This window comes from Brassica napus, chromosome C6 (genome assembly GCF_020379485.1).
Source record: "Brassica napus cultivar Da-Ae chromosome C6, Da-Ae, whole genome shotgun sequence".
NCBI classification, from domain to species: domain Eukaryota; kingdom Viridiplantae; phylum Streptophyta; class Magnoliopsida; order Brassicales; family Brassicaceae; genus Brassica; species Brassica napus.
Genome location: NC_063449.1, coordinates 36,791,270 through 36,806,654, shown reverse-complemented (window position 1 = coordinate 36,806,654; position 15,385 = coordinate 36,791,270). Strand labels below are relative to the sequence as shown.

At 40.0% G+C, this 15,385-nt stretch overlaps 2 protein-coding genes across 2 annotated transcripts; both read right to left on the bottom strand.

Moving 5' to 3' along the window:
• Positions 1 to 3,744: 3,744 nt before the first annotated feature.
• On the bottom strand, positions 3,745 to 6,224 carry LOC106399776 (myb family transcription factor PHL8-like). Its single transcript, XM_013840229.3, has 6 exons — positions 5,348 to 6,224; positions 5,171 to 5,247; positions 5,005 to 5,053; positions 4,761 to 4,857; positions 4,596 to 4,668; positions 3,745 to 4,511 (listed from the first exon to the last, which is right to left on the bottom strand). The coding sequence occupies exons 1-6, from the start codon at positions 5,502 to 5,504 to the stop codon at positions 3,963 to 3,965; spliced, it is 1,002 nt and encodes a 333-aa protein (XP_013695683.2). The 5' UTR covers positions 5,505 to 6,224; the 3' UTR covers positions 3,745 to 3,962.
• Positions 6,225 to 12,432: 6,208 nt separating this feature from the next.
• Positions 12,433 to 13,386, bottom strand: LOC106398844 (uncharacterized protein At4g02000-like). The gene has a single exon (XM_013839346.1). It carries the CDS (start codon positions 13,384 to 13,386, stop codon positions 12,433 to 12,435), a length of 954 nt encoding a protein of 317 aa, XP_013694800.1.
• Positions 13,387 to 15,385: the final 1,999 nt, after the last annotated feature.

The following is a 15,385-nucleotide window of genomic DNA, read 5'->3' as shown; positions in this document are numbered from 1 at the left end:
GAAAATTGAAATTGGAATTCCGAGAAAATTCCGACGGAAACTACCCGTCGGACCCTAGGTTTTATAACCACGAGCCGCTTCTTCTTCCCCATTTCTCTCTTCTTCCTCTCCGGCTCCTCTCCCTCCTCTCCGGCGATCTCCCCCTTCTCTCCGACGATATCTCCGGCGAATCCTCTCTAAACCTACACAAATCATGTAAGGACCCTATCTCACTCTCTTAGGTACTACTCCCTATGTTTTTAAAAGATGTATATTCTAGACTTTTCACATATATTAAGAAAACTCATTAAATATGCATTGTTTTTTGTGAATAACAATTTTTCATAATTTTTACCAATAGAAATTCAATAAACACCATTAATTTTTTTGAAACTTACAATTTTTCATAAAATCATACATTGAAATGGTAAAAAATATATCTTTTTGAAACAATTTTTTTTTCCAGAACATACATCTTTTAGGAACGGAGGGAGTATTTGTTAGGTTTTTGTGTAGATTTGATAGATTTTTGTTAGGGTGATTGGTTAGGATTGTGATTTGGTTGTATAATAGGTTTAGAATTGTGATTTGGTTGAATAATTTGTTTTGTTGAATTGATTTAGATTTTTTTTATAAATTTTTTATTATAAAATCGATTTTTGTATATAAATTCGATTTTTGTGTATAAATTCGATTTTTGTATTTTACAAAACGATTTTTGTATATAAATTCGATTTTTTGGATTTTACAAAACGTTTTTTGTATATAAATTCGATTTTTTGGATTTTGCAAAACATCTTTAATATCTATAAAACTTTTTTTGTGATTAAAAATTATTATTTGGGATTTAAAAAAAGAATATATATATATATAAATATTTAATATAAATTTATATATTTATTAAACATTTTTAATATTATTAAAACTATTTTTTGTAATTATTAAACTATTTTTTATTTACTAAAACTATTTTTTTGTTTATTAGAACTATTTTTATATATTTATTAAACATTTTTAATATCTATAAAACTTTTTTGTGATTAAAAACTATTATTTGGGATTTAAAAAAAAATTTATATATATATATATATATATTATATAAATTTCTATATTTATTAAACATTTTTAATATTATTAAAACTATTTTTTATTTATTAAAACAATTTTTTGTTTATTGGAACTATTTTTATATATTTATTAAATATTTTTAATATCTATAAAACTTTTTTGTGATTAAAAACTATCATTTGGGATTTTTTTTTAAAAAAAAAATTAATTTATATATTTATATATTTATTAAATATTTTTTTTTTTAATTTACAGGTCTAATGATGATCAGATCCGGCCTCGACAGCGTCGTGGTCGTGGTGGTACGGGGAGCCAGTCTCGCGATTCCAGCCATTTTCAGGATTCCCTTCGCTCCACAGCTCCTACCATACATCTCCCTCTGATGCACCCGTTCCTGCTTCTCTCGCTCCCGCTGCTGCACCCGCTCCTGCTCCTACGGTTCCTCCGGGTCCTCCGGGAGTGATGAGTGTTGCGGAGTTGGTTCGACAGCCCGGTCGTGACCATCTTTCCTATCTCACTCCGTATCCACATGGACGGGGTCAAACATGGTAATTAAACATATTTTTTTTTCATTAAAATTTGATTCATTATTAAGCGTTTGTTCTTTTTATTAGGTTCAACCGATCCGGGAACGAGATCAGCGCATGGATCAACCGTATGATGTACGCGGCCCTCGACAAGGGACATCCGACTTTCACTGACTTCCCTACCGACAAGCAGCATCTGTGGTTTCGTCAGTTTATGGTAAATATTCTAATTTTTTACTTATATTTTTAATCTTTAATATTAATTTTCTACTAATTGTGTTATTTTTTCAGCAAGAATTCAAATGGAATTCCGATGAGACGCTCTTTATCTATCACCACTTCGTCCATAAAGTTATGGACAACTATGGGAAGCAGATCCACGAGTGGAAGAAGAAGTGGGAAATCAACAAGGTTGTTTTTAATTTATTAAACTATTTTTTTTTATTATTAAAAGGTCCCAAAGTCGATAAACAACACGGTCTGGACGGAGTTGTGTGCGCATTGGGATAAGAAAGAGACGAAAAAAACTTCTTTCACCAACTCCACCAACCGCAGGAGCGACCGTAAAGGGAAGGGCGTCTTCAAGCATAACTTGGGTGCTCAATATATTGTCTCTCTGGGAGATCGCATGGTAAGTTCAGTCGCTTTTTCTTCAATTATTTATGTTTTTTTCAAGGCGGAAGAAAATGATGGTGAGCCGGTTGATGATCTCGCCCTAATGAAAAGGGCGTATACCAACAAGAAGACCGGCCAGATTGATGACGGTTTTGTGAGGGAAGTGGTCACCCTGGTCCAAACTCAGGTGCAAGACGAAGTGTCTCAGCTTCAAACCGAGGATGACGATTCGACGGCTTCGACCAACTTGTCCCGGTTTCGAATCAACGAAATCGTTGAAGCCGTAAGTTCATTTTTTTTAAAGTTCAATTCATTTATTTCTTGATTTAAATTTGACTATTTTCTATTTCAGTCGGTAACAAAGAAGAAGAGACGTTTGGGTCGTCGCACCCGGTCGGTTCCTCCTTCTTCTGCACCACCGCCCTTTGTTGATCCAGAAGTACTTACGGCTCAGTTGAAAGACAAGGATGATCGCATATCTTTGTTGGAGACCCTGGCTCAACAGGCGGGCTATGAGGCACAGAGGAGGCTGAACCAGCAAATGATGAGATGATGCAGAGGATGTACCCGAACGAGGTGTTCCCGAACGTGCCAGACCCGTAGTTTTTTTTTTTTCAAAAACTTAGAATATTTTATTTTTATTTGTACAACTTTGAATATTATCTAATATGTTTTCAATTTTAATTTTAATTTTATATTTTCGAATTTAAATTTCAAAAATTTTATTTTTTAAATTTTTTTTTTTTTTTTTAAATTCCGAGGAAATGAACCCTCTGAATATACCGAGAGACATGTTCCTCGGAATATACCGAGGGACTCATTCCTCGGAATATACCGAGGGACTCGTTCCTCGGAATATACCGAGGGCTCCGTTCCTCGGAATTTTCCGGGGGCTCCGTTCCTCAGAATTTTCCGAGGGCTCCGTTCCTCGGAAATTCCCGATGAAAATTCCGAGGAACATTTCGTCGGAACTTCCGAGGATTGGACCATCAGAAAGTCCATCGAAATATCCCGAGGAAGTTCTCCCTCGGTATATTCCGAGGAGCTTTCCGACGAACTGGTGGTCCTCGGAGTTTCCTCGAAAATTTGTTTCCTCGGAATTCCGTCAGAAATTTCCGAGGAAAAATGAATTTCCGAGGAGTTATTTCCGAGGACTTGTTTCGTCGGTATGTCGTCGGAATAACGTTATTCCGACGACATACCGACGAGTTTTTCCCTCAGTATGTCGCTGTTTTTTTTGTAGTGTATAACTACTTAACTAGTATTACCACTTTCTCATGGGGTTCCAACGAAAACTTCAAGATGGCTAATTAATAGAATAATTGAGGTATTTGAATTTGTTACCGAGGACTCATGTATGAATGGTATAAAACAACCACTGAGAAGCCAACATGCTTATCATGGTCGGGACATAATGATAAAAGCTCACTATAGTTTAATCATTTTGCATCTTTCATTGATCATAAAAGGTTCCCCTCAAATCCGCCTTTACCACATACACAAGCCTCCCCACATACTCTGTGCACACTTTTTTCTATATAGTATATTTGTAATAATCATGTTTAATAAAACGTATATTCGATCCAAAAAAAAAAGGGTATATGTGATAATCATGTTGACTCAGATAGAATATTCCCATGCGTTCTTCACCCCGACTTGCTCACAGAATCTTTACTTTAAAAATATCAATGGAAATCTACGCATATATAATAGGAGTTTTTTGAAAACCATTTATAGATCTTTAATAAAACGTATATTTCTCAAACTCAAGTCCTATGTTCGGTCGGGCACGTCCCCATATTTTTTTTTGTAACTATTCAAACTCAACTTCAACTCCTGCTCATCATCATCAACTTCAAAATCTATCTTCTTTAGCAGTTGACATTCCATGCAAACGACGTCGTTATGGTTTCTCTTCTTCTTGTCCGTCATCACTTCTGATTTGATCTCCATCAACGGAAGCTCCACCAATTGTCTCTCGTCATTATCATTATTCAGTTTTGTCTCTGATCTTTCTGAAGATGCCAAGGAGCTCTCAACTGAACATCTCAGCAGTCTAATTCCTCTAGTTTCTGTTTTCTTGCGATACAAGAAACTTTCTTGTGCGTCCTCTGCTTCTTCTTCGTATTCTTCCACCTGCGTCAGCTCCGAGAACGAAGAACTCGGATTCACCAGTGAAGCAAATCTCGAGAGCTCGGTCCTTGCAAAGTCCATGCCAAGAGTGGAAGATGTGTAGCCAGCGAGAGTTTGTTGAGCTTTTATCAGTACTGACTGTAAATACTTGCCTTGTGCCTCAACCTTCACTTGCAAATTCCTGTGAACCTAAAGCCAAAACATTTTTAAGACCCCAAAATCAATTATTGTGCTTAGTTAGAGTTAATTAATAGGAGTTTTGATTGACGTTACGATTTCGATATGTTCATGAAGTTTCTTCTGAACTTCCGTCTGCAGTTGTAAGGATTCGGTGATCTTCAAGCTTCTGCTTCAAAACAAACCAAACAATAAATTTTCAATGTATTACAATAATCAATCTAAAGAAGATAATATTTTGATTATCTGATTATCAATAACTCGTTAGCTGGATGGTTGTTTTCTTCGTTGACACTGCCTTTGAAATCTCTAGAATAGTTTCCACTCTCAGCTTCTTGGGTTTCTAAAGCTGATGAAACTGCTCGACCAAGAAGCAAATAATAAATAAGAAAAATATATGTAAAAATGTTGTAACACAATATGGTCAGATTAGGGTTCAACTTTAAGAATATGTTCTATGTATTTTCATAAAATAGGATCAATGTTATGATAAAGAAACTCAAACCTTCTAGCCTGTTATCATCGAACTTCAGGCTCTTTCCTAGTCGATATTTCTGTAGGAAGTTCAAAATAAAGTCATTCAAATTTGATCTTCCAGAAGAAAAAACACAAAAAAATCGAAAACTGAAAACACTGATCATCGAATCAAAGATTCTGCTGAACATTATTACCTGTAAATGGCTCTTGAGATGATACAAGGTAAGCCCAGGAATCTCCATAGCCTTCATCAAACTCTTAGGTGTTGCCTCTGCAGACAAAAAAAACAGAAAAAATAAAAAAAAAACAATTAAGAAATGGATAATAAGAAAAACTAAAACTAAAGAAGACGAAAACACAAAAGTATATACTGTTAGGTCCACCGAGCTGATTAACGGCTTCGACGAATCTGTGATGAAGCTCACAAGTCCATTTTAATCTAGGGTTAGCATCTGTTGACAACACAAGACTCATCTTTGTCTTCTGATTATTACCCTTATTAGTGTTGCTCGCCATTAACAAACACATACAAATCTCTCTCTAATAACAATTAAGATCAAACGACCCCAAGAAATATAAAATATAATTGGCGCCGGGCCTAGGTGGTGGACTGCAAGGTCAACACCTGGTTAATCAAAAAAAAAAAAAAAAAAAAAAAAAAAAAAAAAAAATATAAAATGAAAGGGTTATTTGTTTTCAAAGATTGTTGGGTTTGTTGGCAAAGCTATATGGAGGTTAATATATAAATATGTGGAGTGGTTGATGTTGTTCTTTTTATTGCTTCTTTCACTCCATATCTGGAAACATGAGTGGGGTTTTGTTGGAGAAGGGAATATATGCTCTCTTGACCCTTTCCTCTTTCTTTTCGTTTCTCTTTCTTTCTTTAAGTTTTCTTATTAATTGATGTTTTCATCATTTTCCGATTTCACACAGCTTTGTGTGTGTGTGTTGCCTTTTGTAATTTCGTGTTACTTTTTCTTCGATATATGAGGCAATAAGATTAGATAAAAAGAGGTTGTGTACACTTCGTTTTTGGTCGTATGGACAGACATCTATCTATCTTAATGGACACATATCGTATGTGCATACCTATTTTTTCTGTGCTTGCAATTATTATTACCGTTTTCTATTCTATTTTCAGCATGGTCCCAATTTTACTTTTCTCTCTTTTTTTTTGCTAACCGAGTATCCTGGTCTCACCGAGGTGGTCCAGACTAGAGACCGAAGTGAGCATGGACGCTGCCAGGACGTCACCATGTGGCTCACCATGTAACGGTCTACGGTCTTCGGTCTCGGGTGCTGCAGCCCACATGTAAATTCGGCAGTGACCAAGGCTACTTTTCTCTTGCTTTTCTTCTTATGTATATGTATAAATTTTGACATCACCTTTTGAAGTTGCAGGATTAGTAAAAGTTGTAGCCTTATAACATTTTCTTAAAATTTGATAGGTAATCTGTCACGGAATGGATCAATTATAACAATTTATATATGTTGTCTCTTGATAATTCGAGTTTTATTGATCTTAATGGTTTTCTTTTACCTATAAATTTTATTTAGTAATAAGCTCACATATCTACCACACAGATTGTATAATTAATATTCCAGGATAGATAGTGATGCATTTTTTGATTAAATAGTGGTGCATACTAGAATCATTCCTAAAAAGAAGGGTAAAGAAAAAGTGCAAGGTTTGTTGTTTTGTGTCTCGTCCCTATCTTGGCTTGATTTTCGGTAATGTTGCCCCCTCTATATATCAATATATACAATAATATGTCCCTTCGTCTATCATAGTTCAGACAAACGTATAACCTTTGTTTGTTTATTTAGTAACCTATCTACGAAAAAAAGGACAAAATTTGAACCTTTAAATTCCCCATTTATTTTATAACCAAGTGACAGTTAGATTATTAATAAAAATATTAATTTTATCTAAGAAAAAAACAAAAATGATTGAAAAAAGAAAATAATGCCACTAACAAAACCCTAAATCTTAAATTATAAACCCTAAATCCTAAACCCAAACTCTAAACCCTAAATCCTAAACTCAAACTCTAGATTATAAACCCAAACCCTATACTCTAAACCTAAATCCAAAACCATAAACCCTAAACCCAAACCATATATCCTAAACATGAATCCTAGACCCTAAACCCAAACCGTAACCCTAAATTTAAAAGGTTTAAATTTGGGTTTAAAGTTTACGGTTTGGTTTAGGGTCTAGGATTTGGGGTTTGGGATTAGAGTTTACGGTTTGGATTAGGGTCTAGGATTTAGGTTTACAGTTTGAGTTTAGGGTTTAGGATTTGGGTTTATAGTATAGGTTTGGGTTTAGGGTTTACTATTTGGGTTTAGGGTATAGGGTTTGGGTCTAGTATTTAAGGGTTAGAGTTAAATTTAGAGTTCAGAATTTAAGGTTTTGTTAGACATCATTTTTTTCAACTATTTTAATTTTTTTTAAAATAAAATTTAATATTTTTTATTAATTATCTAGGTGCCAATTTGATAGTAACGGTAAGTTTTAAGTGCTTACAAATAGGTTTTTTGAACAAACCATGCATTAATAAGTCAAGAAACAGAGTTTAGTTCGCACGAATGCGACTTACAAGATCCTGCAGGCTTATCTTTGCCAGAGAATCAGCCTCAGTATTAAAGGAGCGGGAAATAAAATGAAAGGAGATAGATTCAAAGTGTGCTCATAGAGCAGAGATGTCGTTGAGAACACCCTGAACCTCCATGCAGCGACCTTGTGTGTTGATGCAATCCATGAGAGTCTTCGAGCCAGAGCACACGCTCAAGATCTTGAAGTTCCTTGATGCTGCATCGGTGATAGCAGTTTTGACCGCAAGTGCTTCAGACATCAGAGCTGAAGCAACATGAGAGCAGTTAGAAGTGTTGGACGAGGACCATCCGGTTGTGGAGTCTTTGAAGACCCATCCCATTCCCCCCAAAATGAGTGGAGGCCTGCCAAGACGCATCTACCAAGCACACCAGACCAGCAAGAGAGCGACCTGGGTCTCGGTGGGCATTCTCAGTCTGAGGGGGCTTTGCGGGTGGTCGCTTTAAAAGTTGAGCAGCTTGCCAATTACGGGCCTCCCTAAGGGCCAGCTTGACCACCTCCTGTTCTTGCATCACCTGGTTCTCAAAAGTCAATCTGTTTGTGGCCTTCCACAGATAGCACCCACGGATAGAGGGGACACACCAGGCCCGAATGCGGGAGGTTAGTCAGACCTCTGCCAAGGTTCAATAGGGTAGAAGTATTTGTAGCCAATAGAACCGCTGCCATATCAGTACAAGGTACCAGTTCCCAGGTCCTACGCGCAAAGGGGCATTGGAGGAAGATGTGGCGATCAGTTTCAGGCTCTCCACACCGCTTACGAGCAGTGTCTATCATGATACCTCTTGTAGCCAGATTAACATTTGATGATAGTGCACCGCTATGCATTTTCCATAGGAACGTCTTTACTTTTGGCATGGTGTCTACCTTCCAGATGTTGTTGGTCCAATTAAACTGCTGATCCAACGGTTGGCGGGGTTGGGAGAGGAGCTTGTATCCTGATTTCGTTGTATAATCCCATGTTGCCGTAAACAGCCAAACCTGTTCGTCATTTGGACACGACCAGCTTGGTACCAATTCTCGGATCATATCCTCATACTGAGGCAAGGTGGATCTGATCACTTGGAGGTTCCACTTCTTGGAGTGCGGAAGGAGTAGATCAGACACCACTAGGTGCTGTTGCACAAGGGTAGGGGGACCCATAGGGGCCATCAGTTCCAAGAGAGAGAGCCACGGGTTCTGCCACACACCAATATCTTTCCCTGAGCCAATTAACCAGCCAACTCCCTTCTTAATGACCTCTCTTCCTGCCATAATCCCGCGCCACCCATGGGATGCAACGCATGGTATCGAAGCCTCCAGGAAAGGTGTATCCTGGCAATACTTCCCCAATAAAATCTGGCTGAGGAGGGAGTCAGGATTCGACAGGATTTTCCAAGCGAGCTTGTCCAAGAGTGCGTCATTAAAACATTCAATGTCTCGAAAACCTAATCCTCCATCCGCCTTTGCTCTTGTAAGAGTCGTCTAAGACACCCAGCTCATCTTTCTCAGTTCCGGTTTCACATCCCACCAAAACCGTGTCAAGAACGACTGAATTTGTTTGCAAAGAGATAGCGGCAACTTGAAACACGACATCGCATAAGCCGGCATAGCAGTCAACACAGCTTTGAGAAGGACTTGCTTTCCAGCTCCATTAAGGTACTTGGAAGTCCAGCTGTGAGAGCGTTGACAGATACGGTCCACTATGTTGGCAAAAAAATCTCTCTTACGGCGTGAGAAGTGCTCTGGCAGTCCAAGGTACTTGCCAATACCACCCTCGGCCTCAATGTGGAGCCGCTCTTTGACTTTGATCCTAATCGCAACTGGGGTCTTTGCGGAGAAGGTAATAGCAGATTTTTGGAGATTAATCCGCTGACCCGAGGCTGCTTCATACTTCTCCAAGATGGCTAAGACTGAATCGCAACTCACCGGATCACTCTTACAGAAAAAAACATAGTATCGTCCGCAAACAAGAGGTGATTGACTGCAGGTGAGTTGCGTGCCACTTTCAGACCCGGGAGAAACCCATCTTCCTGAGCCTTTCGGCATAGACCAGAAAGAACCTCCGAGCACAGTATAAAGAGGTACGGAGATAGGGGGTCGCCTTGTCGCAGTCCCCTCCCTGGTACAACCCGTACTCGCGGCTCGCCATTGATCAGAAATGAGTAAGACACTGACCGGACACATTGCAGTATCCAGACTATCCACACTTCATGGAAACCGAAGCTCTTAAGCACTTGTTCAAGGAAGCCCCACTCGATTCAATCGTAAGCCTTGCTCATGTCCGTCTTTATAGCCATTGAGCAGAACTTCTTGGCTTTAGATGTACGGAGATAATGAAGAACCTCGTGGGTAATAAGAACTTTGTCGGAGATAGCCCGTCCTACCACAAACGCTGAATGCTGGGGTGATATTAGTGCCGGAAGCAATGGCTTCATGCGTTTGGACAGAAGTTTTGCCACAATCTTGTAGTGGGTGGAACAGAGAGCTATCGGTCTGTAGTCGGCCACTTTCCTTGGTTCTTTAATCTTCGGGATTAAACGGACATATGTTTCATTGAAACGTGGGTTAAGCCAGCTCTCTGCAAAGAAGCTTCTGATATCTTTGCACACATCCTCTTCAATAATCTCCCATAAACACTGGTAAAAACTCGCTGAAAAACCATCCGAACCTGGTGCTTTGTCTTTATGAATTGAGAACACTGCTCCCTTTATCTCCAGGTCTGTTGGCATGGCAATCAGTAGCTGATTCATCTCCTCTGATACCATCGGTTGGATGACATCCGAGATGAAGCTGAGGCCTCCGCGGGGTGAGGAAGTGAAAACATCCCGATAGAAGTCAGCAATACATTTTGCAATTCGGTCATCCCCATAAGCTGCTTCACCGGAATTGTTTTCAATCACCGCAAGCTTGTTCACCGCATTTCTTCCTCGGGTAACCGCGTGGAAAAAACCAGTATTGCAGTCGCCATCTTGCAACCATTGGATGCAGCTGCGCTGTCTCCTATAGCTCTCCTCCTCAGAGTATGCATTGTTGAGTGTAGCTGACACCCCGGCAATGAGTTTCGGGTCAGGCACCGAGGCAGAGAGCGCCTCATCCAGAGCTACTTGTGTAGAGAGAATCAGATTTTTGCTGTTCATGTTTTGCTCCTTCGTCCAAGCTATGATTGCTTGTCTAGTCTGGCATATCTTAGAGAGAACCGACTCCGGGTCAGAGGCCTTCCAACTCTCCTCCACAAGGGTTTTGATTTCCGGTTTTGAGACTAGTCTTCTATCAAAACGGAAGGTGTCTCTTCTTTTCCGCTTGGTGCGATCAAAGAAGGTGATAAGCGGTTTATGGTCTGATCCCTCGAACCTCAGATATTTGCAGTGTGCTGTGGGGAACATCTCAGACCAAGTGCAATTGGACATGGCTCTGTCGAGCCTAGAGTGAATGAGGTGATTGTACCGGACCCCGCGCCATGAGAGAGAGTTTCCAGAGAACGGAACGTCCCACAATCCCGCATGAGTTACAAAGCTGCGGAACGCTAAAGATCCCTCCCAGCGGAGCGGGCCACCTTCTTTTTCAGAGTTGTCGAGCAATTCGTTATAGTCTCCGGTGATGAACCAAGCCTCCTCTCGGGACTGGGAAATTAGCATTAGTTTCTCCTAGAACTCTGCTCTGTCTTCTTTACGAGGGAGCCATACACGAATGATACATAAAAGGAGGAACCTTCCGCAGTAACAAAAGTATCAATGATATTAGGAGAAGAGTCCAAGATATCAATAGTTACATTATCAGTCCAGGAGAGGCAAAGTCCTCCACTTAATCCCACAGGGGGCACAATAAAATGATTAGTGAAATTAGATTTCTCAAACAGTTTCAGAACTGTTTCATCTTGATTCTTGGTCTCCATGAGGAACATTATGTTCGCAGAAAACTTGCGGTGCAATTCTCGCAGACGACAAACTCTAGGGCTGCTCCCAGTGCCCTGACAATTCCAGCACAATGCGGCTAACGAACAGGGCCTTTGGCGGTGTGAAAACCCGCCTTGGCTCTAATGATCGTCGGGATGATTGTGGTGGAAGGGGGGGCACCTGCACTGGGATCCTTAGCGCCTTTCTTCGCAGGTTGATTACCTGTCATAGCTTTCCTCTTTGGAGAATTTTGCACCTTAGTAACACGCTGCCTCTTAACACTCACTCCAGTGGGAGGAGCCGGAGGTGCTCTCTTCTTAGTAGTAGTAGCCTGCTCTGTAGCTATGCGCTTTCCAGCAGCCTTGCTCGCAGCTCTACTGCCAGCAGTGGAACGATCAACTTGTAGCGGGGGTGCAACCGGATTAACTTCCACCGGTATCTCCCCATCCTCATCAGCATTCCCAACCAGATTGATTGTATCACCCAACCGTTCAAACACATGTCGGCGATCTTCACTAAGTGATCTGATTGGTGATAGTTGCGGTAGGGATAGACGGTTCTGTATTGGGCCTCTAGAGCTTGAGGGGACTGAGTTTACTTCATTGGCCCCAAACGGAAGATTATCCTCTAGATATTGAATCTTCACATCTTGTAATCGTCCTGACTCCAGAATCGACGCTCCACGTTGGAGTAGTTGTTCCCTATCAATAGGAATTGAGAGACGACTCAGCGCCGAACCTCGTTCACGAGGTGATGTCACCACTGCAGGGTGTGTCTGGGGGGGGGGAGTCAATTGGCTCACGCTCAGGACGAGGAGACCGGGTATGAGACACTTGCGAAAATCAAGTCTGTTCTCGAGAGATTGCGGGGTCTTACGGACCCAAGTACCCCGACTGTGCCCTCTCGACGGTGAGTCTAGATTCATGTCTCTTTGGTTGTACATGTATGCAGGGTCCCTGGCTCTAGACTACGACAAGTGTGTTCCAGGGGGACGGCTGTCTGAAGATCTCCTTCCGGAGTCTCTGTAAGCAGAAGCAGCCGGTGAGGGTCGGTGGGAGACAGAGTAAGTCCGAGGAGTATCCTCCAATGACCGAGGGCCTCCCTTGGGACGCTCTCTGCGGTTGTTGTTCCATCTATCTCTCTCGTTATGAAAGTTCCTGGGGTCTCTGCCCCCTATACGTTCATCTCGACGCCGACGGGAGTCCTCAAGATGGTCTAAAGTCCTCGTCTGACTGATAGTACCGGAGTTAGACCGGAGATCACGAGAGGACAGATGAGAAGGACAATCTCCATTCTCATGAGATAGGTTGTGGCAAGTGAAACAATGCTTTTCTAGTTTCTCATATTCCAACTCCACCTTCTTTACTTCACCAGCCAAGCTGATCTCAAGATGCATCTCTAACGGTTTCAGGCCGTTGATTAGAACTCGAACCCTGCCATGGTCCACATCTTGGTCCTCGACGAAGCCAAGTTCTTCCCCTATAGTGTTGATAGTTAGCTCATTCCAAAAATGGAGAGGGAGATCATGGATCTTGATCCAAAAGGGGATTTTGGCTGGAAAGTTGTCAGAGATAATCGGCTCCCAGCGTTGGAGGATGATCATCCACTTCTTAAAGTGGTAAGGCGCCCGTAAGATAGCCTGAAGGTCCTGTTCCGACTCAAAACGGAACTGGAAGAGATGTGGTCCGAGGTCTCTTCCTGTTATCGCTCCCACTGTGGACCAGTGTTGAGTGAAGAAATCCACCAGAGCTCTTGTCTTCTGAACCATCGGATTGGTCACCCTTCCTATAAGAGTAAGCTTATTCTCCTCGATGAGCTGAGTGTTGTCAGAAGTTGGAATCACTACAGGTGGTCGTCTCGGTGGTCTGCGTGAGGCCGCAATCCACTTCTCTTTGGCAGATCTGGAATACCGGTGCGTCATAGTAACGGAAATTTAGTTGGAAGTAACTATGCAACTCTTAGAGATACCTCACACGGATGGAAAGGAAATAAACACTTTAGGTAGGGGCCGTAGAGTAGAAACCTCAGAGCGGAGGTAGCAAACTGAACTGGTCAGCAGATAATCTAGAGAAGAGAGGTAAAGGCTCCTTCCTGCAAGAAACACCTATCTAACCACCAGCGAGCAGAGAGAGCAGAGTAGGTTTTCGGGATAAGGCCAGACATCTTCACTAAAGACCGGCAGAGAAGATAGCTACGGACCTTCCGACGGCGTCGGGGGCGTGAACCCGGTGTGGTATTCCGTGGAGCAGAAAATCCAGAGGTTTCTACTAAAAAGGAAAGAATTTGAAATATGCTCTGTTCTGCAGCAAGAAAGTTGCCCGAAACAGCAAGAAACTAGCGGGTAAAGGGGTTACCCGGTAAAAAGTCAACTTGCTAAGGACTTTTTTCGCGTTTCGTGCCTGAGAGAAAACTTTGGGGCAGAGTTTATAGAGTCTAAACCACGCTTACAAATAGTTATTACATAAGAGTTGTGGAGAACAGCTTGGAAGATTATACTTGTGGTGATGCTGGGGATAACAAACTACAAAGAGAAGTTTTCTTTTTAAAACATAACTTATGGAAACCAAATAATTCAAATGATAACTAACAAAAAAAATTCTAACATACTTGTAAACTATAGCCATGGTTGAAGAACAGGATATAACTGAGAGTCTAAAAGTACATAGACTAGAGCTTAGATACTGTGAGAATATTTGGTCGCAGAAACAACTTTAAATTCGATATCAACTTTAAGCACGTCTTCCTTGTAGTAAACCTTTCCAAGTTCAGCTAAAGATAAAAACCGAGGTTAAACCCAACCCGAGTTTTTTTTCGTGTGCCATTTATCCACTGCAAATAAACAAATATCTCAGTATATATCTAGCTAGAAGACTGTATATACTGTTGTTTAGTTAGTAAGAAAATTAAAAAAAAAAATGTATATAATTGGATCCAAGTGGGTCAAGAACTCGGAAATTTGCTTGCATGAAAATATTTTCATCAGCTAAATATATAAAAATGGATAACCATTTTCCATCTGCTCTATAGTTGCCCTCCGGATGCAGCTTTAGAAACCTACATCATTAAATAATATGAAATTTTAAACACCCATACACACACAAATACACATGGCTATGTGTATATATAAATAAATATTTATAGTTTAAATTTAACGAAATCTAAAAATAAAAGTAAAACTGATAAACCAAAGAAATATAACTTATAAAAAATTATTTCTGTTTAAACTGAAAAAGCTAAAAAAGTTTTTGTAAATAGTAAATTCAAATTTTTACTTTATAGAATAACATATCTTTAATTTATCATGAGAAAGCTTCCTTATTATTAATTTATTAACACTTCCATTTACCAGAACATATGCAATTTTTACCTGGAAGATAAACGTGGCGATAGAAAGCATGGCCCATTTCACAAATTGGGCAACACTAGCATCAACACCTCCATCTTTCGAAACAACAGACTTCCTCACCGTCTAGAATCCGAAAGCAGCTCCTATAATGGCTATTCCCACAAGCGCGAATATTGCAGCCTGAGTGGGAATCAAGTAGCAAGTGTTACTATGCTTATGCTACATAGTACATACACATTAACTAGTGTAATACACATCAATTTGGAAAACATTATTCTCTTTAAAATATCAAAAAGTCTCATGTTTTAATTGTATTTGATATATTAAAAAGACCAAATTTCATCTTTTCACAATTAAACAACCTAGACTGCTTTAATTCAAAACTGTGACTGTACAAAGATTAATTATAAATCCAAGCATCACCTAAATTGTCCAAACCATCTCGAAGGTACATCATTTTGAGAAAAAAAAAACATAAAAAATGAGTGAAAGATTTCTAAAATAGTACATATATAAAATTTGAGGAATATTATTTGTAAACTCATTTTGATGTTGAAATTTTTTATTTACAAAT